Here is a 22525-nt window from a genome sequence, read left to right as displayed (position 1 = left end):
AGAGAAGTCCTTGCTTTTATTGAGAACACACGACCAAGTATTTGCTTTGAGATTGCTTCATACCGTGTTGGTCCAAAACCACTGCCCTCCGCAGCCATCGAGGCCTGTCGAGGCTCGGCTGTGATCCCGCTCGACATCGAGGCAGGAGAGTTTCACAGTTTACAGAATGAGCTCGGCATTTCGGCTGTCATCCAGCCAATCTACCTCCCAAGCACGAGTCTCCCTGTTCAATCCGCAGGCATCAGGAATCTGGATCTCACCTTCGTCTGCGAGGGTGCGCAAGGAAGTCCGGAAGTACTGGCGCGCTGGGCAGGAGAATATTCGATGCTGTTTCATCCACCTAAGCCTATACATATCGTAAGTGACACGCTTGTCTGGAGCAGCACGGCCAGAGAGATACTTGAGAAGGAATTTCCTTTTGTCAAAATCCACTGCATTGCAGCTGATGCCGCCACGGTGTTTATCGAGTCCATACCAACCCAACTAAACGGCATCATTTTCGCCGACAGTACCTCTGGGCCGCTTCTCTCAACGCAGGCACGCGCACTCGTGGGCTCAGACCTTCTACTTCCGTCCGCGACTATATCACTGCCTATACAAAGAGATAGCACAGACGCGGGTATACTGGGAATCCTCAACCCTAGCACGGGCAACCTCAAAGCCCACGACGCCGCACACATCCTCCCTGGCCTAGCCCTAATCCTCGACGTATCACTCAATCTCCGCGCAGAGGCCGCAGCAATCCGCAAAGCAATCCGTCGAACAATGGACCCCATCGAACTCCTTGGATCGAATCTCCGCACCCCCAATGCCGGCGGCACAGCCACCCTCCACGAATTCACGCGCGCATTCATGCACCACCTAGACTCCTACCTCGAGGCCGCGCACTCAGAACCAGAATTCGCCAAACCACCTATAACAACTCGCCCTCACAATCTTCCACGCCGCCCAATGGGCGTAATCGAAAAGATCATGACCCACGCCGCCGTCGGCCTCCCGCGCCCCTGGATCCAACCGGGCGAAATCATCACCGTCAAGGTCGACTGGACGCTAACATCGGAGATCCTCTGGGCAGGGATGGAAAAGACGTACAACGCGATCGGGCGCCCGCGGCTGCACCGCAACGACCGCATGTGGCTCGCAATCGACCACACCGTCGACCCACGCACGAACCATCTCCCGCGGCAGCAGGCCCTGATCAAAAAGGCCGAGGCGTTCCATCGCGAGGCAAAACTCGTCGACTTTCTCCCTGCCAATACGAGCATTCTGCATACGGATTTCACGCGCGAGAGGGCGCTGCCTGGGCGGGTTGTTATCGGGTGCGACTCGCATAGTTGCTCGGCGGGGTGTATGGGTGCGTTGGCTGTTGGGTTAGGGGCTGCGGATGTGGTGCTCCCGATGGTTACAGGGGAGACGTGGTTCCGGGTTCCTGAGATCTGTCGGATTGAGTTCGTCGGGGCCCTTCCGTTCGGGGTTACGGGGAAGGACGTGATATTGCATATCCTGGGATTGTTTAAGCGGAATACGATTGCGTTCCAGCGGGCGGTGGAATATGGGGGTCCTGGGTTGGCGGCGTTGTCAATCGACGCGCGGTTCGCGATTGCGAATATGACGACGGAGTTTGGGGGTATGGGGGCTTGCTTTGAGGCTGATGAGCGCACGGCGGAGTGGAATGCTCAGAGACCGCATCTAGAGCATCAGGGGGGCTTGTATTTCCGGGCTGATCTGGGGGCGCAGTATGCGGAGGTTCGCGAGGTGGATCTTGCGGAGGTGGAGTATACGGTTGCGCTGCATCCGGATCCGGATCATGTCGTTCCTGTTTCTGAGATTGTCGGGATGGGATTGGATGGGTGCTTTATTGGGGCGTGTACTACCACGGAGGAAGACCTTGTTACGGCTGCGCTGGTGCTGGATGCTGGTTTACGCGCTGGATTGACACTGACACCAACTCCGGGCCGGAGAAGGGTGACTCCTGGTAGTTTGAGCATTATCAAAAATCTCGAGCGTCACGGACTGCTCGATATCTACCGCGAAGCCGGGTTTGAGATTGGAGCCCCCGGCTGCTCGTACTGCGTGGGGATTAACGATGTGGATGTAGCTGGGGAAGGCGAGGTGTGGTTGTCTTCGCAGAACCGCAACTTCCGCAACCGCATGGGCAAGGGGAGTATCGGGCATGTGACGTGTGCAGTTGTGGTTGCTGTGTCGAGCTTCGGTATGGTTGTTACTGATCCGAAAGAGTTGGTGAGTCGGGTTGACAGGAAGAGGTTGGAGAGGATACTGGGGAGGCAAGAGATGGCGATGCAGGTGGCTATTGCGCCGGTTATCAGTGAGCCGGATCCGGTGCTTCTATCAGATCAAGCTGGAGCTTTCTCAGGAGAAAGTGATCTCTCTGACACTGACGCTCCTATATCTATAACGGACACCACCGGTACCCCCGACAGAGCAATGCTACACTCTAGGGTTCAGCGCTTCGGTGAGAATGTCGATACGTACGATCATCCATCCTCTCCCCAATACTAGCCCACTCTAACACCCTTTCTATCCTACTAGAGACGCCATCATCCCCGCCGAATTCGTCCCGGGCCTCGACAACGCAGACCTCGGCAGCCACTGCTTCCAATACTACCGCCCCGAGTTCCGGCAGCGCGCCCAGAACGGCGCAAAGATAATGTACGTCATTCAGCCTGTTGTACAGCTACCCTCCAAACTCACAAGACATATAGCGTTGCAGACCGCGGCTTCGGCAGTGGCTCGTCCCGCGAGGAAGCAGTCAGGGCTTTGCAAGGCGCCGGCATTGAGGCTGTTATTGCGCCTACGTTTGCTTTTATCTGTATGTCTACCATGTGTCACTCACCTGAATAGCCTACCCACGCACGAGCGGTTATCTTGTGCTGCGTTATACTAATACTTGATACCGCCAGACGACCGCAACCAGCTCAACATGGGCATGTTCGGGATTACACTCCCAGAACCCGATTTCTATGCCCTCGCGCAAGAAGGCTCTGTTGTTGTTATTGATCGGCAGCGCATGGCTGTGCGGATTGAGGGGGTTGACCGGATCTTTCCGTATAGTCAGTCGGGGATGGAGAAGATGTTGCTTGATGCGGGGGGGGTGTTGCCTTTGTATAATCGGTTTGGGAGGGAGGTTTTTCGGCAGATTGGTGGTGGTAGGGCGGATACAAACAAGGGGAGGAGGAAGGGTGAGGGGAGAAGAGTTGGGTTGGGAGGTGGGATTGCTGCTTCTTCTTCCGGTGGTGGTGGTTTGGAGTGGTGATCTGGCTGTTTGTAGTGTAGTTCTTTAGGCTCTAGCTGTGCAGTATAAGGGCTAGCCATGAGCTGTAGATGGGGTCTTCTTGTTCAGAGTGCTTGGGTTAACCAAGAGCTATAGTAAGTGTTAATGAAGGGCAAAGTAAGTCATCGCAACCGGGGTAAGTAAAGCTACTCCAGAGCTCCTAAAGTCTATACCCGCCCATCTTCCTCGGCTTCACCTTGCGATGAAACAACTGATCAATCTCATCAATCGACCGGCCCTTCAGCTCGGGGATATAAAAGAAACTCCAAACACAAGCAAACGCACACAGTCCACCAAAGACAAACCCTACTTTCCCCTGCAGATTCCCTTCGTCGGGATTCACCATATACGGATTCGCAAAGTTCATCGCGACACCAAGAACAGACTGCGTGGCGGCTGCAAGACCTGATGTCTTTGCGCGCAGCGCGGCGCTGCTCGTCTCGCCGAGGATTGTGTACGCCATGGAGCCAATAGTGGCGAAGTAAACGAAGTTGTAAATGACCGTTGCCGCGGCTTGGACCCACTGTGCGCCGTTGGCGGGAATGACGTCCATGATTCCGATGAGGAGGAGGAGGATCAAGAGGGAGAACATGCCCGTGAGGAAGACGGTGCGCCGGCCCAGGGAGTTGACGACAAACCAGCTGACGATATTGCCTGCGACACCGCAGGCGGTTACGCCGACGCCGAGGTTGAAGCTTTGTGTGTCGGGTAGGCCGGCGAGTTGGAAGAAGTAGGTTGAGTAGCCCAGGACGAAGATTATGCCGGCGGAGTGCTGGCAGACAAAGCCGCCGAGGCTGATTGATGTGCGCAGAAGGTCGGTGCCGCGGAAGCATTGCGCCCAGGTGGCGGAGTGGGAGGAGCTCTCGCGCTCGAAGAGCACGGTACGTTCGATAGAAGTGACTTCGGCTTCGATGTTGGCTTTCGGGCCGTACAGGCGGCGGAGGGAGCGCGCGGCGTCTTCGCGGCGGCCCTTGCGGATGAGATGCCAGGGGGTTTCTGGGGCGAAGGGAAGGAATGCGAGTAGAAAGACGACAAAGAAGAGCTGGATTGCAAAAGGCGCTTGGAAGCCCCAGTGGTCAGTTCGGGAGCCGAAGCCACGGATCACGGCGCTGGATAGGAGCTGGCCGATGGCAATGCCCAGATTGACGCCGGATAGTGCAACACCGCGGAGGGCTACGGGAGTGATTTCAGAGGTAGTGAGTGGTCCCAGGGTGAGCATGAATCCGAGGCCGCACCCGAGCAGGATCTTGACAGCAACGAAGCCGCCACGGACGAGGGTGAACATCTCTCCCAGGATCCCTCCTGTTAGGAACATAAGCCCGACGAGCATAGTCCACTTGCGTCCGATGCGGTCGGCAAGCCAGGAGCAGAAAAAGGCGCTGAAAAAGCCGCCCACGCTGGGGACGGTGTTGAAAGCCGACTGCCAGTTGGCGGGAAGAATAGCCTCGCCGTCTTGCACGTATCTACTTCAGTCAGCTTGACATGGCGTGGAACAATGGATGTGGTACTTACCCAAAGGCGCGGCGGAAGGATTCGACTGATAAAACAGCACCGTTTATTTGCGAATCAAACCCCCTATGCTAGTCAGCACGAGGTGTCTTCTCAGACTGAAGGATCTCACCAGGCTACACCAGCCATTCCCCAGTAGAAGGCCCACCATACCACAGCCGGATGGTTAGAAAGGAGCTCACGGATGGTCAGCTTGTCCATCGCAGATGTCTCTGCCGCTGCATGCTCGATGCCGACAGCAGCTGCCTCCAGCTTTTCGTCGTCCACATGATCGGGGTTTGTCTTGACATCCATGGTGTAAGAGTAGACGGGGGTGGGATGAGTGTTCTGGGTTTTAGCATGTCGGGTCGGATAACCCCCGGTTTATAAACCCTGTAATACCTACATCTTGAGATCTGGGGTAATTAGGCTGAATTGATTTGGTTTGCGGGGAGTAGAGCTCAACATCCAAGGCTAGATGGATCCAACCAGCTTGGAGAGGGTAGAAAGAAAAGCCGAGGATAGGCCGGAGGATTGCGAGTCAGTGGTTAAGAGCGACACTCCGCGACCCCAGATTTTCTTAAGAGCGACATTCCCCGACTCTCTCCCCACATTTCTTCCTCCTCCATCCCCCCTGCTACAGCCTGCTCACCATGACAGAATACTCAGAAACTCCCAAACGCAAGCGGCCAGCCCCACGAGGTACCGCCTTCTATCCCCGCAAAAGAGCCAATACTGCATGCCAGGTCTGCCGATCTCGGAAGACTAAATGCGACAACCGCAAGCCGAGCTGCTCATACTGCCTCAGTGTCGGCGCTGTCTGCATTCAATCCACCACCGATCTTTCGAGCTTCGATCCGGCAAGTCTCAAGATTCTCGAACGGCTCGATGAGCTGGAGCACGTTGTGCGGCAACGGCACCAAGAAACCAGGTCTGCGTCAGCTGTCGTCTCCCTACCACCGGACAACGAACCTGTTTCTCTTCCTCAAGCTAGCCAACCCGCTCCTTCCTTGGCGCCATTGGGAAGTGGTCGACGTCTTAGTGTCGCTGCCGAGTCGCCAGAGAAGTTACTGCGGCTGCCTGTGTTCGGCGGTTTCCGATCTCTGCCGACGGAGCCTTTGATCGAGGGCCGTCCATCCAAAGGTATATCGGATCACCCAGAGCGACAGACGTTATTTGCCGGCCTTGACACAACTTTACCCGGTGGCGTCAATGGGCTTGTGGACAGCTTCTTCGAGTACGTTCATTGCAAGAATCCGGTTCTGGAGGAAGCTCCCACCCGACGCCTGGTGCTGGCCGTGTCCCTAGAGGGTGCCGACTGGTCAGCCAGCTCCTGCCTCGCCCTGCTTGTCTGTGCTCTGGGGACGATTGCGACGCCATTTGGGGAGAATGATACAACTGATACGAGGCCGGGTAGCGCTCGGTACACCGATGCACAGGCCTTATTCCAAGCCGCACAGCGCCGTATGGGCGCCTTAATGGTATCTACCGGCGATGAAGCTAACCTTGTCGCGTCACAATGTCTGCTTCTGTCCGGGCTATACATGATGTGCATCTTCCAGCCTTTTCTCGCCTGGCGGTTCTTCACACAAGCCCTTGCCGCTTGTCAGCGATCTGCCTTTCTGCAGCGCATGTATGCCAGCCATGAGCATGAGAGTGCCACCCACATCCCTCCCCACAATGTGACAGCTTCCCGTGAGTCGCAAGAACTAGCTATCTATTGGTCAGCTTGGAAGTCGGAGCGCGAGCTCCGCCATTGTTTCCGGCTGCCCGATTTCCCGGCTGCCGGCGAGACAGGAAGCTATCTCTATCCACCCTTATTCCCGACTCCACCGGCCACTGTATCAAACGATCTAGTCGGCGAGCACCGCCAACGCTCTTCATGGCTATTCTATTTAGCCGAGATCTCTCTCCGGCGCCTGATGAGTCGCGTGTGTCGTGAGATAGCGGCTCTATACAGCAGTACAACTGCGCCAACGTTTCATGGCAGCACCGAGGACAAAGATACTACGTTCCTAGTCCAACTTGCGGCACTAGTTCCAGAGTACGAAGAGCAGGGCCGTCAGTGGGCTGCAAGTCTACCAGCTGAGCTTTCTCTAGAGGCACCACCAGCCTACGATGATGTCTGCCGCTTTGTCTTGCGCGGACACTACGCAGAGTACCGTGAAGTCCTCTACTGGCCGTTTCTCGCCCACCGTCTAGGATGCTATACATCTGTTGTTGACCATAATCTCCAGCCATCGTCACCGTTTCTACCTCCACCATCCGTAACCTCCTACCACACTCCTCCATCTGCGACTACATCTACACCCCCTTCCTGGACTTCAACAGCAGACTACCTCGTAGTGCAATGTCTCGAGATTCAGGTTCAACGACTCCATATCAACAAACCAGGGTTTCGACACAGACACCATGGCACGTTGTTCCTGATACGGGGTTGCATGCGCGGCTTGCTCACCTTGCTCGCTGCTAATTTGACCGGTCTACGGATGCCGAATGGGTGGAGGGATGCTGTGGCTCTTGTACCGGATGGGCTGTTGGGAGCGTGGGAAAATGAGATGCCATGGCTGGGGTCTTGGAGGGTGTTTGTGAAGGATGTCCTGGAAAGTCGCTCGTGATGTGACTGTTCTACCTGAATGAGAGAACATATATCTTCATGAGCTCTAGTAATCTCTAGATGATATACATGTGTGGTGGAATCTCCCAGATCCTCTCTTTCTCTCTCAAACGAAGGGCACAGACAAGGACACTGTTCCGCTAGAGTTCTGTCATTGCGATATCTGGCGACACAACTCTGGCGCTCTCTGCTACACACTTGAATCTACCTTTCCAACTCCTAATGATCTACGCAAACAGATACCGGCGGTAAATACACACTCCTTTCGCTCAACCCGCGGCTGTCATGTTTTCTGATCTCTTTCTTACTCGAATGAAAATTAATCGGCGCGCGTTTACATGGTGTAAAGAGAGAGTGAATTATATTGGGTAAGCGGCGCTGTGGGGGAGGATAACTTTCCATGTTTCGGGCGGAGGAATATATAGTTAGTGGTTACTTTCAGAGCATCAAGCACTGTGTCAAAGTTAAATCTATTTATATGTTTGCGTGTGTTTTATCCAGTAATTCTACGTCTACCATGTGCCCCAAGTAGCTAAGTGTATCTGGGGTGACTCCTGATATACCTCGGTAGATATATAGTTCCTACCTAGAATCAACCAAACACCAATTCTCCCAGTCTTGATGACCATCACAAGACAAACAACCATTTAGCCAGAGTACGCAGGCTAATTGACATTCCAGTGATCTGGAACAGATTCTATTCCCTTCTCTCCGCTGTCGTCATTCCATCCCCATCTTTTCTTGGCCCGACTCCAACTCAACCCCCCATCGGGGAGTGTCGCTCGAACCGCCTCAGCAGACAAACATGGATACCCACGGTCACTCCAAATGGCATCCTCCATCGCATTCCGCGGAAGAGCGCTCAAGCAAGTTTATAAACCCAAGAAGCAGCATCAGTACTGATTATCCATCTCCCAAGACCTTATTCTCCTCTCTATTACGACCACATCAACCACCACCATCACCACCACCATCACCACCACCACCACCACCACCATTACTACCATTACCACCATGGCAACTCCGCAAACACCCACCCCCCTCCCCCCCTGCGTCCTCCTCCGCACACAAGGCAGCAACATCGTCACCCCCACCGGACAGCCCATAATCCTCAAAGGCGCCGCCCTCGGCGGCATGCTCAACATGGAAAACTTCATAACAGGCTACAGCGGCCACGAGCACGAGCACCGCTCCCAACTCTCCAGCGTTCTCGGCCCCGAAAAAGCCACCTTCTTCTTCAACCGCCTACTGCACCATTTCTTCACCGAGGCCGACGCATCTTTCTTCGCGAGCCTCGGCCTAAACTGCATCCGCGTTCCCTTTAACTACCGCCATTTCATCGACGACCTGGAACCAGACGTTATCAAGGAAGAAGGGTTTACGTGGCTAGACAGGGTGATAAATATCTGCGGCGCGCAGAACATCTACGTGATCCTCGACCTGCATGCTGTCCCCGGCGGGCAAAACCAGGATTGGCACTGTGATTCGGGGAGTAGCCGGGCTGCGTTTTGGGAGTTCAAGGACCACCAGGATCGCGCGCTGAAGATTTGGAGTGTTATTGCGGGGAGGTATCAGGGGAATCCGGTGGTTGCGGGGTATAATCCGTTGAATGAGCCTGCTGATTCGTCTTTGACGGAGAAGGGGAACCACGGGGCGAGATTATTGGAATGGTATAAGCGCGCGGAGAAGGTGATTCGCGGTGTTGATGCCGAGCATATTCTGTTTCTGGATGGGAACACGTATTCGATGGATTTTGGGGCGTTTGAGGAAGACCCAATACCGCTGCCGAATGCGGTTTATTCGATTCATGATTATAGCCTATTCGGGTTTCCGGGGCAGGAGAGGTATACGGGGACGGAAGAGCAGAAGGAGAAGTTGAAGAGGAGTTTTGAGCGGAAGGTGAAGTTTATGAGGCAGGTTGGGGTGCCCGTTTGGAACGGCGAGTTTGGGCCTGTGTATCAGGATCCCCGGCGCGATGGGGTGGAGAGTGCGAGCAGGGAGAATGGGTGTCGGATTGCGCTGCTTGAGGAACAACTGAAGCTTTATCGGGCGGAGGGCGTGAGCTGGTCGATTTGGTTGTATAAGGATATTGGGTATCAGGGGATGACGTACGTTGACCCGGACTCGGCGTATATGAAATTCATTCGGCCGTTCTTGGAGAAGAAGCAGAAATTGGGACTGGACTTTTGGACGATTACGGGGCGGGATGCGGTGGCGCCGGTTTATGAGCAGTTCTTTGCGGCGATTAAGGGGATGGTTGATGAGAGGTTTCATAAGGTCAAGTATCCGAAGATTTGGACGTTTGAGAGGCAGTTTGAGAGAGTGATTCGGGAGATGCTGTTGAGTGAGTACGTGGGGTGGGAGTTGGCGGAGATGTTCCGGGGAAAGACTGAGGAGGAGCTGGAGGAGTTGGCTGGGTCGTTTGCGTTGGGGAAATGTGTGCCGAGGGAGGAGTTGAATGAGGTTCTGAGGAGGGATGCGGCGTTGTAGATGGTTCTCGTCGTGGCTGGATATAGCTAGCTCAAGTTCGAATGGATGTTATTATTTTCTTGAGATTTTAATAGGTTTCGTGAGATCTCCGTCGATATCGGCACTATATGTACGGAGAGCTGGATTGTAGCAGTCATCCTGTGTTCAGGTTCAGTTCAAAACGTTTATCATTGAGTATGTATCGTGGCCCATTCGAAGGACAAAACATGCAGCAGCTACACCAGCTCCTATCAACTATATTTTAGACAACCCGCTTGACCTATACAACTGATTAGCACTGAAGTCTCAAGGCTGAGACGAACCATACCTCAAAGAACCTCTTCAACCACCAAACCTGGAAAATACCCTCGCCAATAAGCACCGCAAGCTGGAAGATACTCCACCATTTGACTCGCGCGTTCGTGCTCTCAGCTGTGTTCCGGTGGACCCTCTCGCGAACAACAATGTAAGACTGCTCGTCCTTGACCTGAGCCAGGCTTTCCAGTAGCCGGCGAACTAGCAAGTTGTCAGCCCATGTTATCTCCAGAGTCGAAAAAATCCCTCACCCTCCGTCTCCAATGGATCCTGAGCCAATTCCGATTCCGGGACGTAGACAATTCCATGCACGTTGAAAGAAACCTCCTTCGAGTTCGAGGTCCAGCCCTCGTTGCTGAAGCAGTAGGTGAATTTGCCGTCGGAGCGAGCGTCAAAGGTGTAGTCGCCGGAGGAGATTGCTTGTCTGAAGTACTGACGGTTGCTCATGGGATCCTCGACCTGTCCAGAGCGAAAAAAGTTAGTGAATTGTTCAGCGATCCAATTGAGCTCGAAGCGGAGTTGGCGATCAAGCGAGTTTGTCCAGAACAATTGCATTGCATACCCAGAAATCAATGTCGAGGTTTCCACTTCCTCCAAACTCGCGGTCTCCGACTTGGAATGAGACGGTCATCCGGTCATCCTTGTGTAGGGTCTCGTGGAAGCATTCTCGGGAGTGGGCGCGGAGCTGGATGTTGTGTGCGGTGACAGCGGTGATCCAGCTGAAGGCGACGAGGAGGGAGGCTGCTGAGAAGCGCATTGTGGCGGAGTTCTGCTGGCAGAAAGAGAGAGTGGGAAGGTCAAATGCCTCGTTGTGGAAGTTGTTTTGGGTGAGGTGAAGCTGCGGCAGTCGGTTGACGCGCAAGGTGGTCTCTCACTTGGAATTCAAGACGCTCGGACCACCTCGATCCAGCGTTGCTTGGCACGTCCAGCAGTTACAGTAGGGTTGCCAGTGAATCAACAATTCTTCTGAGCGATATTATTCCTGAATGTAGATTCATGGGCCAAAAGAGGTGATTATAACTTGTCTAGGATTGAATTCCGCTTGCTGATGAAATATATTGACTTGATAAACGGGGTTACTCTACACGCAACCAGCAGGTTGACATTTGACGCTGAGTCTAGCAACCACCTTTGCTTTGAACGTATACACCTCTCCAAGACTTGGTCAGTAGTTGACCGAAACGCTCTTGTTGAGGTGTGCCAGGTAATATGTGACCGTCCCTCACTACAGGACCGGAAATAGCGACGCTCCGAACCTTCCAAAAATATCACCTTCTATAGTGTAGGAGCCGAACACCTACTTCTATGATTCAGAACTTAAACTCACCTAAGGACCAAGTGACTACCGAGGCGCTCGTTTGGCCAGTATTCGGCGGGGTTATGCAATGCCCGTCCTCATATCGAATGGCAAGCATTACCAAATGCCCTTTTTGTCACTCTTGAGGGGTGGCGTCCGTGAGGAGAGGCCGTTATACGATGCCAGAAGCGTTAGCATCGATAGATACCAGGTTAGACCATCCTTGCTATGCCTAGAGGGTGAGGATTTGTTACGGCCGTGGTGCTGACTATTTGCCAGGATGCATTGAAGGCGAGTTCTATTCGTGGACAGAGCAACGGCGCATTTCGAAGGTTGTCGGAAGCCGCATACAGACCAGCAAATCTTCAGCACGCATTGAATATCCCTCCCTGGACAGCTGGCGATGAGAGAATACTTCGGGAGCTCAGATCTTCGGGGGTGCCCTGGAAACGTATCTCGATGGTGCTGGACGACAGACCAATTGAGGAACTCAGGGAACGCTGGATTAATCTCCAAGACGACAATCGCAAGTTTCGCGAGCCGTATGTTGTAGGCGAGAAGGACGACTGGTATTTTGACGCATACCGAGACAGATATGTGCGCCCCAATGTTCACGAAGGCAGGCGCAATTCCCGCATGGTGCATGCTCTAGACGACACAAATGACGACCTGCACGTTGACGAGTATTATGAAAGAGAAGGAAGCCGTGTCAAACGTCACAGCGACAGACGCGACCTCCACGCTGTGCATGATTTAGATGACAGGAGCGACGACTGGCGCTTGGACGGATACTATGACGGACGCCGTGTGTCGTTCCGTACATCTTCTTGCGACGAAGAGGTGAGTGACCTATAAATTGGAGTGAGGACATGCTAGAAGATTTTAACTTGCATAGATCGATTCTGAGGAAGACGACTCTAGGCGAACGAAGATGAAAAAGATCTACTATATGGACGACGAGTTTACCGTTGACGAAGTTCTCCTGCTCCACGAAATTGCCGTGGACTGGAAGAAGGACCGCTGGGAGACGATTAGCAGTCGCTTCAATGACAAGACTGGCCGCAATATCACAGCAGCTCAAGCAAGATTGGCGCTTGACGATTAGAGATTGGTATGGGATTATCGTTCGTCTTGATGGTGAAGGGTCGCTTTGCTCCAATGTATTTTTAGTGTTGGTCGCTTTTCAGGCAGCAGACGAATGAAGAGTATTGCGTAGAGGATTCTGCTAGCATTCAAATGGCAACCAAGTAAAGAAGACAAAGCTGTCGAATCCAAAGGGTATCTCGATAATATTGAAGACATCGAGGTGAGGAGGATCCAAGAATAGCACAGGGTCGTTTGGTGGAGCTTGACCCTGAGTGGTGTGCCTGAGTAATCTCCGCCCTTTGGGGCTTAGTCTGTTTCAGGAGTGAATCTCTCCATCTCCCTGGCCCGGCAGTCAATAATTGTCTGTTGTTAAACATCACTCTCTTTTCTTGCAATTCAGACATTCATTCCCTTGCCGATACAGGCTTCTTCTGAACTCATCACTCTCCTTATCATCGTCTGTTCGCCGGTCATTTCCGCGTCTTTCGTTTTTTCGTCCGCAGTAAACAGGGTCCACTCGATTCCTGTGTTCGTTCCGATATCGACTCCAGCTCGACTCGCCCTCTCATTCCTTGAATACCGCTGCAGACGAATCTCCTTCCTTTGACCACACATCAAAATGCGTGTCGCCAGCATTGTTTCAGTCCTGGCCGCGGCCATGCCAGCTTTGGCTACTCGCGGAACCTTCGGTCTCGCCCTCGGAAACGAAAACCCCGACGCAACCTGTAAATCCGTCGAGGACTACAAGAAGGATTTTGATGCTATCAAGCACCTGACTACTCTTGTCCGCACATACTCCGCTAGCAACTGCGACACGGCGAAGAACATCATTCCCGCTGCCAAGGCAAAGGGCTTCAAGGTCGCACTAGGTGTCTGGTATTTCCCCGCATCCACACCCATTGGCCTATATGTTTGTTACCATTGTTGCTGACATTCATTTTGCTAGGCCCGACTACGATGAGTCCTTCAACCAGGACTTTGATGCCCTTAAGAAGGCCGTCCCCGGAAACGAAGACGTCATCCACGCTATCACCGTCGGCTCCGAGTGCCTCTACCGTGGAGACATCACCGCTCAAAAGCTTCTGAAGCGCATCAACCAGGTCAAGGACGAGTTCCCTAGTATCACCGTCGGTACCGTCGACAGCTGGAACAAGTTTGCCGATGGCACTGCGGATCCCATCATCCAGGGCGGCGTTACCTACTTGTGAGTAGGACAAAGGTTCTCCTGACGGAATATGCTAATTCTTGCAGCCTCGTCAACGGTTTTGCGTACTGGCAGGGACAGGAAATCAAGAACTCGACCGCGACTTATTTCGACGACATGGCTCAGGCCAAGGCCCGCATTGAGCAAGTTGCCGGTGACAATGCGAAGAACATCCGCTTCGGCAACGGCGAGACTGGCTGGCCTACCGGTGAGTTTGCTAAGATTGTTCCAGATTGTTGAGCAGTACTGATGTTCGTATAGATGGCGGCTCCGACTACGGCGCTGCTAAGGCTGGCACTAACAACGCCAAGCTCTACTACCACAATGCTGTCTGCCCTATGCTGACCTGGGGTATCGACGTTTTCTACTTCGAGGCCTTTGATGAGACCTGGAAGCCCGACAGCATTGGTGACAACGGCGAGCCCATGGACGAGACTCACTGGGGTCTGTTCACCGACAAGCGCAAGGCCAAGTTTGACATCTCTTGCTAGACAGCCGACTTGGAGCGTATTTTCTTTTCGAACGAGTTGTGTTAGACGTGGTTCCGTGCTTAGATTTGATTCCATGTAACATATTGTCATAGAGCAATTTACAGACGGGTGAAGAAATGGTTACATCATGTGGTGCCAATCAATAATTTACTAGGCGGGAACCGTGGTTCGTAGCGCACTTTTACCCCTGAATCAAGTCGCGAACCAACAACGGCGCGTTCTTGGGGTTGCTTATGGGGTCCGTTCAGGGGTTGCCTCACGAAGTTATCGGGTTTCTCTCAGCATCAAACTGGTGTTAATTCTCAGTTATACTTATGATCGATGAATAGAAAACAATTAATCCAAGCTATACTCCGTAGGGCTTATCCTGAAGACTCGAAGATCGCCGAGGCATGACTAGGTACTTACGTGTCGGCGGTGAGTTGGCACAAAGCAAACCACAAGGCAAAGACACAAGGTGAAAGGGTCTCTTCTGTTGGATGACTCGAATGGACGTCAATTTAGCAGACTTTCTCTCGACGTTCCAGTGGCCGGTAGACCTCTTGGAAGAAGTAATATACCGTAAAATAGTGAAATCCTGACATGGCCAACCCCAATAGGCAAAACGGGAAAAAATAAAGAAAGTCATCTCCCCTAGCCCCATTCTTCGCTTCTTCCATCTTCAACCTCGATCCGGTCCTCCTTCGCGTATGCGCCATGTCCAAGTCCCTCGCATGCTCTGGGTATCTGTGATCTGTTGTTCATCGTTTCTGTCGCTATTCTTCGCCCCCCCCTCCCCCTGACGAACCTCCTCGCGTCCAGTACGGGACCGTTCCGTCAAATCATCCGTGACCCACGTCCGTTCTCTAGCTACCTCTGCGTTTGCTTGCGAGCGTGTCTGGCTGTCCCGCGATAGACGATCGGTTGAATACAACGTATTTGGTGGCTTTAGTTCCATGCTTCAACATTCTGGACTATAAGGACAGCAGCAAGCGAGTGCTTGCTGCAAGAGTCGACACGGAAGGTACGTCTATGTGTTACATGGCTTGCATCAACTCGCAACTGTACCATCTAGCTGGTGCAATGATGCTTCGCGAAAATTATCATCGTCCCCCAGACATGCCTCGTTCTCATGGCTCACAAACTAATCCATCGCCTTTTCCCCTCTCTAGATCCAGATCAATCCGTATCTTCCGCCAATTCGGCACTCTCCCCCCGGCCGCCGCATTCCACAAACCCATCCGGCATTCGTGACAGCTCCCACCTGTCGGCTCCACTGCAGTCGCCTTTTCCATCACCAGCTGCGCCCAGTCGCTCGGCCGCTGGCTCACCTGGCCGGTCAAGCTCCGGGAACAACAGCGGCGCGAACCCGCCGTCGACAATCCCCGTCTTTCCAAAGTACCGCGCTGTCGTGGACTCATCTACCACTTCCCCGGAGGATAAAAAGGCAGAGAGCAGCATCTACTATACCACAGCTTGGGGATCGCCGTATGCCGCGCCGAGCCAGCGGAGACTCTCATCATCGTTGAGTGAACATCCGGGAATCGACCGCGAGTCGGGAGATAGCTCTCCGGTTTCGATCCAATTTGGGCTCGAACCGAACCGACCGAATATATTCCGCAATTTAGACATTGGAAGTGCAACAAAAGAACTCGGTGACGATAACCCAGACCCTACGGTAGAAGCAGGCGGAGCTGGTATAAAGGGAAAGTCGATTCAGGATTTCACACAGGATTGGATCAACCAATATCTTTCTGGCCAGCCAAGGACCGAACGAAGCAATTGGTTGAGCGACGATTCTGGCAGCGAAGCCCCGTCTTTCATTACTGCCGCGAATCATTTCGCTGACGACGCATCTGACGACTGGCTTGGACTCGAAAACGACACTCGAGATCAGGATTTGCTGAAAACACCGACTTTAGCCGACTTTGTTTCTCGAAGGTCTGCTGCTAGTCGCCGAGAGGGAGACCCGGTCCGCCCAAAGATCAAGGAGTCGCTCCACAAACGGGCCGATACTCTTCGACAGGAGGACTTTTGGGGTTTCGCATACGATAAAGATCCACAGACTACCGTCATGGCCGACGTGAAGGAAACACAGGCTTCTACCGAGGCAGAAGTCAAGGCGCAATCACCATCTGAGAAGCCATTACCGCCACCTCCGGTAGATGACAAGGCGCCATTAATAGCGGAGGCTCCTACGAACTCTACACAGGCGGACATGAAGGAAAAGCCGATCCTCGACAAGCCGTTGCCGCAAAGACAGAGGAAGAAGATTCTTGTCCGCGGTAAAGGGTGTTTTATAGATCTTCCTGTGAACGATACCAGAGGCAAGAATGGGAATCGCTTACTGACAGCCGAAGATGTTGAGCAGAGTCTGCAGCAATGGCAGGAGCTAGGATACGATGTCTCTGGTTTCAACGTCAGCGCCACAGAGGACTCTTCCAATCTAGAACTTGGTGGTGCAAGTCGCCCATCTTACCCTGAACTTTCTGACATGCAGGATGAGATACAGCCTGGAAATTATAAAGTCACCTTCCCTAACAAGGCCCTCTGGGACGAGTATGTCAACTTCCTGCAGGAGGAGAAGCTCCGGGCGCTGGGTGTTTTTGGAGGCGAGGATGAAGTTCAACCATCTCCGTCGCCTGCTTCCGCACTCAATCCAATGACTCCATTCCCCGGCCTCGTCTCTTCTCCGCCTATCCCAACCGCGTCAGCTGCTAGCAACTCTCTTTCTATGCACCATACCTTTTCGCCACAATTAACGCAGGGTCCCAACATGAACAGCGGTATTGCTTCTCTGGCATCCCCCGCTTCCCAATTTGGCATGCAAACGCCGTTCTACGGTGTGGAACAAGGAATGCTTCCCGGCTTCCTACCATTCCAGCCAACTCCTCCCGCGCAAGGCTCGCTTACGCCTCAAAGCTTCATCAATCTCCGTCAAAGCGGTCCTTCATCAACTATCCCAGGAACTCTTTCCAGCCTCACCTCCATGTTGTCACCTGTTTCTCCCTTGAACGACCCTAACGCGTTTCATCAAGGCTTTGGCGACCATATGGGCCAGCCAAAGGATACTTACACTGAGCAGCTCCATCATCATCCGCAGGATATTTATGGTGAAGACCAAATACGGCCACTACGCACGCCACCACCTAATCCGGACAATTTTCATGCTTCAACTGTGGAGATCGCTCAGCCCACTCCTCGTGGCCATAGCCGCGGTCACAACCTTAGCGAAACACTACAAAGGGGCGTTGACCAAGTCTCACATGATTATCACCTAGAGCAGTCAATCGACAGGGAGCTTGATGAAGGTGACTACGAACCTATTCACCACAACCTTGTTGGTCCTGAGATGTTGAAATCTCGCTGGGCATTACCGGAAAGCCACGCTCCCCAACAAATGGCCCAGCACTTGAATCACTACTATGGGGATAGCTACGGACAGGGCGCCCAGGAGGGCTCTGATATCGATACCAATCCCAGTTTGTCTGGCACGCCCCGCCGTAATGGATCGCTCGCGCATCACATTCCGTGGCATGAGTCAAAACCCAGCATTGGGTCGTACGTCGGTGGGCATCATTCCAAATTGTCGACCTCGAGCCTCAATGTTGAGGCCAAGGAGTTTGCGCCTACTGGACAAAATCTGCACCAGCCGTTGCCCTTCCAGCAGTCCGCTTTGCAGTTTCCTTCACTTGAACATTCCATGTTTACGTTTGGTGCTGGCGCGAATGAGCAACCCTCGGGTCGACTCAATGTTGCTGCTCCCGCATTTACGCCAGGTGGCATCGCGAATGTGAATACTAATGTCGACTCCGGCCAAGACAACAAGTCCCGTGAGTTCAAGTTCTCTGCGCCATCCGCTGGCTCCTTGAACGTGGCTGCACCCGAATTCAGTCCCGGCAGAACCAAGATCTTCGGTGACATCGATTTGTCCGACATCACTAATTCTGCCAAGAAGTCGAAGGCCGTTCCGATTGTTCACCCAGACGAAGAAGAAAATGATGATGTGGAACAAGAAGCTGTGGATGAACATGATCGGCCGATCCGCACTGATCGGACTAAACGTGTCCGCCGCAGTGACGCTGGTGAAGACGAGGCCGGTGATAGCATCTTAGCTACTCTAGCTAAGGCCAATAACCTCCAGCAACAATCGAACGTGTCCCACAAACCAGCCGATGGAAAAGAAAATGCCTTGCCTGATGAGGAGAAGGATCACCCTGTCGATACAAAGGGTTCAGCTGAGACTCCAATTGAGCGTATAGAGACGCCTGTTAGCGAAGCATCAACATGGGCACCCTCAGAGGTCAAGGCCGAGGAGGCTATCGCGCAACAAACTGCCGAGGTGAACGAGATACAGCATAAGAGCCCTGAACCAGCTGCATCAGAAGAGAAATCTGAAAAGGGTTTGCCGGAGACGCCAGCTGAAGAGGAGCTTCAGCCTGAGCCTGTTAAGCAACCCGAGCTCGCGAAGACCGCATTCTCGGCCACAGCGAAACCATTCCACTTCAAACCGAGCATCGCCGAATTTGTGCCAGTGACCCCCGAACCGCCACAACCTCCCCCCAAGGACTCACCCAAGGAAAGCAAGGGCCTTATGGCTTCTCGTTACGCTGCTGCGAGCCCACCTCCGTCACCGCCTGCACGACAACTATCCACGGAGCTATCCGCCTCAGTTGATGTTGTAGAGGACATATCTGAAAATGTTTCTCCTGAAGGAGAAGAGATCCAAACACCTGCTGATGGAGACCAAGACTCTTTGGATGAAGACCAGCTCAACGCCATTATGGATCAGCTCAATGAGGATTCAGATGTGGGTATTGAGAGAATCGGGACTCCCGCACCTCTGAACCATTTGCCGGACTCGGTTGTAGCTCCATCGAAAGAAAAACGCCATGTGCAAGCGGACAATAGGAGTGAGCCTCCGAGCCCCAGCCCTGGACGAGGCCTAGTGTCGCACACTCTGCATGTTCCTAAGCTCGATTTCGACGCACAGTCTCAATTCTCGGCCACTCCTACAAAGGGGGTAGCGTCCGGTTTCCACTCTCCCGTTAGGCAACTTCTTAGCCGCAACGAACATATCAGCGACTGGGACGACGTGATTTCTTCTGGAGAGGAGGCCAAATTGGCGAACAGAAGCAGGTTCTTCGATCGCCGCATCAACGACCTCCTTGGCTCCGCCATTGACGAACGTCTAAACCCCTTGGAGCACGCTTTGAGCACAATCCAACAGTCTCTTCTGTCTTTGAATTCTGCTCCCCACCAAGATACCCTCGCGTGGCGCAGTGGATCTGCTGAAGTCATCAATAGTGACGCGGATGACGAGGATGAGGATGACTACGAAGAGGATGCATACTCCCGGACAAGATCCCCTCTACACCAGAAGGAGCGTAAGCTCGAGAAGTTGAAGAGCATTATTGTGGAAGCTCTGGCGACTCGGGAGATTCAACCGGCTCAGCCAGCTGCAGAACAGCCTGCAGTTGCAGAACTTCAGCAGCTTCGCAAAACTGTTGCCGAGCTACACGCGCTGACCGCAGAGAAGCTTTCGCAAGACAATACTGCCAGCTTGCGGGAGATGATCCAAGACGTCGTAGCGAGCCAGATAAACCAGCGTTCGCGCTCGGATGCTGAGGAGATCGGAGCCGACAACCTCATGCTTCAGATCAACAACTTGAAGGATATGCTCCGGTATGCGGATGAACGGTCAGAGGCCGAGTACAAGAAACGACGCCAAGCTCAGGATACTATCGCACAGCTGCAGCGATTGCTCAAGGACGTCGAGGACGATGCTGCCCGCCACAGTGCGGCTGCTGAGTCTGCTGAATCGCGACTGCTTCAGTTCCAGGAAGAGAAGATGCCTTACTACGAGAATGTTCAACAAAGAGCCGCCATGCTGGAGAAGGAACGCGAAAGCACCAGGCTGACTCTTGACGAGCTCTCCTCCAAGAACATCACACTGCAGGGCACGCTCGACGAATACCGCTTTGCTTGTGATAGCGCGAAGCGGGAAACGGACGAGGCCAACTCTCGATTGGAGGAAGTCAAGTCCGAGAACCACCACCTGCGGAACACCGTCGCCAACATGAAAATGCGCATTGAAGATGGCCTCCACATCCGCCAGAACCTCAGCGAGAAGCTCGACCTTCTTCAAGACCAAATGGCAGCCGTGACTGGAGATATCACCCGCGATCAGGCCTCTTGGCGACGCAAGGAAGAGGAGATGAATGCCAGGTACAATGAGCTGCGTGCTTCCCACAACCGTGAGACGAAGCTGCGCGAGCAGCTTGAGATTGATGTTGCCAAGCTTGAGGAGCAGGAGCGCGAAGCTGCTAAGCTTAAGTTTATCTTTGGACAGTCACAACAGGAGAATGCACGCCTTGAAGAGCTTGTCAATGAGTTGAGGCAAAAGAATCATGACTCTGAGCTGAAGGCCGCTCGCTTTGAGCGCGAATTCAACGAGGCTCGTGAGAGCAGCAGAGTCGAAATTCAACGCACCAGAACCTCGCTGGAGACGGATCTCGACGCCGCCAACAACCAGGTCAACATTGTCCGTGCCGAGTTGGAGTCTCAAATCCTCCGTCTCCAAACTCAAATGGACAATGTCAAGCTCGACAGCGATACACAGCGCGAGCGCTACGAGATGCTACTCGAGGAAGCACAAGAGACCAAGGCTAGTTCCGTGGCTGCTGTTATCGAGTCCAAGGATTTCGCCATGGAAGAGCAGCGGAAGCAGCATGAGCGTGTGCTGAATGATCTCCGCGAGCGGCACGGCCGCGCGATGCACAACAACACAGAAGATAGACAGCGGACAGAGAATCACCTACTGGAGAAGTTGGAGTTCTCGGAAGACAAGGTCAAACATCTTCAGGAGCGGGTGGCGCACCTCGAAGAGAAGCTCGAGATCACCCAGTCGGCTGCTCGTGCTGCTGCCGAAGCTGCGCAATCGGCCAAGGCTGCAGGCCCAAGCAAACCCTCACACTCGAGCTCTCCTTCACTGTCATTCAACCAAGGGTCAGTACCAGAGAAGATCTCTCCGCAAGCCTTGCGAGAGTCGATCTTGGTCCTGCAAGACCAGTTACAGCAACGTGAGACCCGCATCGATGAGCTTGAGAACGAGCTTTCAGCGGTCGACAAGGAAGCGCCAAACAAGATCAAGGAGCGCGATACTGAGATCAACTGGCTGCGTGAGCTCCTCGGCGTCCGTCTTGATGATCTTCAAGACATCATCAACACCCTGTCGCAGCCGTCTTTCAACCAGGCTTCTGTGCGTGATGCCGCCATTCGCTTGAAGGCCAACCTCCAGATGCAGCAACAGGAGAAAGAGCGAGCTATGAATGGGCAGGGCTTTCCGAGCTTCGCGGCCCTGTCTAACCTGACTGCCTCTCCTCGGGCTCTACCCTTGGCGGCGGCAGCAGCATGGGGTAATTGGCGCAAGGGCAGGGATACCTCAACTCCCTCTGAGCAGACTCCCTCAAAGTCCAGCCCTGCGAGCACTTTCCTCTCCGGCCTTTTGACGCCGCCTAGCTCGAATGCTCGGCCTGGCGGTCCAAGCAGCGGAGCGCCCGCAGGCCCTAACTGGAGACGTTCATCAGAGAGCCGGTCGCTCAAGAGCTACAGCAACACTACCCCTCGTCCACTCTCATCCCGCGCTGGAAAGATGCCAGAGCCACCAACCACTCCACCGCTCCTGCGCCGGTCCAGCTACGACCACGACGCCGAGCCCACCGAATACCCGCCGGCATCTTTCGAAGAAGACGAAAGCACCGCCGACGGCCTCGTCTCTGCGTCTCCAAAAGAGCTTGCAGACGGCCCTTTCGGCCCTCAATTAGGCTGATAGACTGACTCCCTACCCTTTCCTACTCTCTGTTTCCTTTGTTCAAACTTGACTCAAAATTTGCCAACCCTTAACTGTGTTAACACGGCGAGTTCTATCTTAATCTCCCTTGCCCTCTTCGCTTCGCTTCTTGTATCTAATACAGTGGACTTTGTTGTTATGTTATGCTATGCTACGCTATGGTATTTTGAACTCCGCTTGCTTTGTGCTTGTGCTCGTGCTTATAACACCAGATACCACCTGCTGATTTCTGCTTTTGCAAACTACTTATCTACCTTGTACAACGCTTGCCTATCACATATCACATACCCCTACATTATTCCTTTTAATATTCCTTAGGTACTTACCTGCCGTCACTCTTTGACTGAGACTTTTAGATTTCCTTTCCTTCTTTGTTGTTATTAAGATTGAGATTGAATTTAGATACTCACTCTGGTTTATCTATCAATATGAACG

General features: G+C 53.4%; 8 protein-coding genes across 8 annotated transcripts; 6 read left to right on the top strand and 2 right to left on the bottom strand.

Annotated features, from left to right (window-relative positions):
* Nucleotides 1–852: 852 nt before the first annotated feature.
* Nucleotides 853–3274, top strand: BJY04DRAFT_204754 (uncharacterized protein; the record flags this gene model as incomplete). Its single annotated transcript, XM_073713531.1, has 4 exons — nt 853–2489; nt 2551–2670; nt 2724–2830; nt 2922–3274. The coding sequence occupies 4 exons, from the start codon at nt 853–855 to the stop codon at nt 3272–3274; spliced, it is 2217 nt and encodes a 738-aa protein (XP_073576312.1).
* Nucleotides 3275–3436: 162 nt separating this feature from the next.
* On the bottom strand, nt 3437–5095 carry BJY04DRAFT_228361 (maltose permease; the record flags this gene model as incomplete). Its single annotated transcript, XM_073718826.1, has 3 exons — nt 3437–4755; nt 4805–4867; nt 4914–5095. The coding sequence occupies 3 exons, from the start codon at nt 5093–5095 to the stop codon at nt 3453–3455; spliced, it is 1548 nt and encodes a 515-aa protein (XP_073576311.1). The 3' UTR covers nt 3437–3452.
* A 338-nt stretch (nt 5096–5433) lies between these two features.
* On the top strand, nt 5434–7398 carry BJY04DRAFT_213259 (Zn(II)2Cys6 transcription factor; the record flags this gene model as incomplete). The annotated part of the gene is made up of 1 exon (XM_073714832.1): nt 5434–7398. The coding sequence occupies one exon, from the start codon at nt 5434–5436 to the stop codon at nt 7396–7398; it is 1965 nt and encodes a 654-aa protein (XP_073576310.1).
* A 1013-nt stretch (nt 7399–8411) lies between these two features.
* Nucleotides 8412–9887, top strand: BJY04DRAFT_228360 (glycoside hydrolase family 5 protein; the record flags this gene model as incomplete). The annotated part of the gene is made up of 1 exon (XM_073718825.1): nt 8412–9887. One exon carries the CDS (start codon nt 8412–8414, stop codon nt 9885–9887), a length of 1476 nt encoding a protein of 491 aa, XP_073576309.1.
* Nucleotides 9888–10013: 126 nt separating this feature from the next.
* BJY04DRAFT_177777 (emp24/gp25L/p24 family protein) lies at nt 10014–11033 on the bottom strand. The gene is made up of 4 exons (XM_073709639.1): nt 10744–11033; nt 10433–10640; nt 10195–10382; nt 10014–10146 (listed from the first exon to the last, which is right to left on the bottom strand). Exons 1-4 carry the CDS (start codon nt 10936–10938, stop codon nt 10129–10131), a joined length of 609 nt encoding a protein of 202 aa, XP_073576308.1. The 5' UTR covers nt 10939–11033; the 3' UTR covers nt 10014–10128.
* Nucleotides 11034–11566: 533 nt separating this feature from the next.
* Nucleotides 11567–12583, top strand: BJY04DRAFT_213256 (SANT/Myb-like DNA-binding domain-containing protein; the record flags this gene model as incomplete). The annotated part of the gene is made up of 3 exons (XM_073714831.1): nt 11567–11689; nt 11758–12318; nt 12374–12583. 3 exons carry the CDS (start codon nt 11567–11569, stop codon nt 12581–12583), a joined length of 894 nt encoding a protein of 297 aa, XP_073576307.1.
* Nucleotides 12584–12938: 355 nt separating this feature from the next.
* Nucleotides 12939–14468, top strand: bgt1 (1,3-beta-glucanosyltransferase Bgt1). The gene is made up of 4 exons (XM_073709638.1): nt 12939–13440; nt 13511–13768; nt 13816–13976; nt 14030–14468. Exons 1-4 carry the CDS (start codon nt 13184–13186, stop codon nt 14257–14259), a joined length of 906 nt encoding a protein of 301 aa, XP_073576306.1. The 5' UTR covers nt 12939–13183; the 3' UTR covers nt 14260–14468.
* A 902-nt stretch (nt 14469–15370) lies between these two features.
* Nucleotides 15371–22069, top strand: BJY04DRAFT_213254 (putative myosin class II heavy chain (MHC); the record flags this gene model as incomplete). The annotated part of the gene is made up of 1 exon (XM_073714830.1): nt 15371–22069. The coding sequence occupies one exon, from the start codon at nt 15371–15373 to the stop codon at nt 22067–22069; it is 6699 nt and encodes a 2232-aa protein (XP_073576305.1).
* Nucleotides 22070–22525: the final 456 nt, after the last annotated feature.

This window comes from Aspergillus karnatakaensis, assembly GCF_047715665.1.
Source record: "Aspergillus karnatakaensis strain CBS 102800 unplaced genomic scaffold BJY04scaffold_3, whole genome shotgun sequence".
NCBI classification, from domain to species: Eukaryota; Fungi; Ascomycota; class Eurotiomycetes; order Eurotiales; family Aspergillaceae; genus Aspergillus; species Aspergillus karnatakaensis.
The sequence above is the reverse complement of the archived record's forward strand: the minus strand, read 5'-3'. Positions and strand labels throughout refer to the sequence as shown.

Coding starts and splice junctions, on each gene's coding strand:
- bgt1 (XM_073709638.1), top strand. CDS start 13,184: ATGCGTGTCGCCAGCATTGTTTCAGTCCTGGCCGCGGCCATGCCAGCT. Junction 13,769..13,815: donor CAGGGCGGCGTTACCTACTT/GTGAGTAGGACA, acceptor TAATTCTTGCAG/CCTCGTCAACGGTTTTGCGT. Junction 13,977..14,029: donor CGAGACTGGCTGGCCTACCG/GTGAGTTTGCTA, acceptor ATGTTCGTATAG/ATGGCGGCTCCGACTACGGC.
- BJY04DRAFT_177777 (XM_073709639.1), bottom strand. CDS start 10,938: ATGCGCTTCTCAGCAGCCTCCCTCCTCGTCGCCTTCAGCTGGATCACC. Junction 10,641..10,743: donor ACCTCGACATTGATTTCTGG/GTATGCAATGCA, acceptor CGCTCTGGACAG/GTCGAGGATCCCATGAGCAA. Junction 10,383..10,432: donor GGATCCATTGGAGACGGAGG/GTGAGGGATTTT, acceptor ACAACTTGCTAG/TTCGCCGGCTACTGGAAAGC.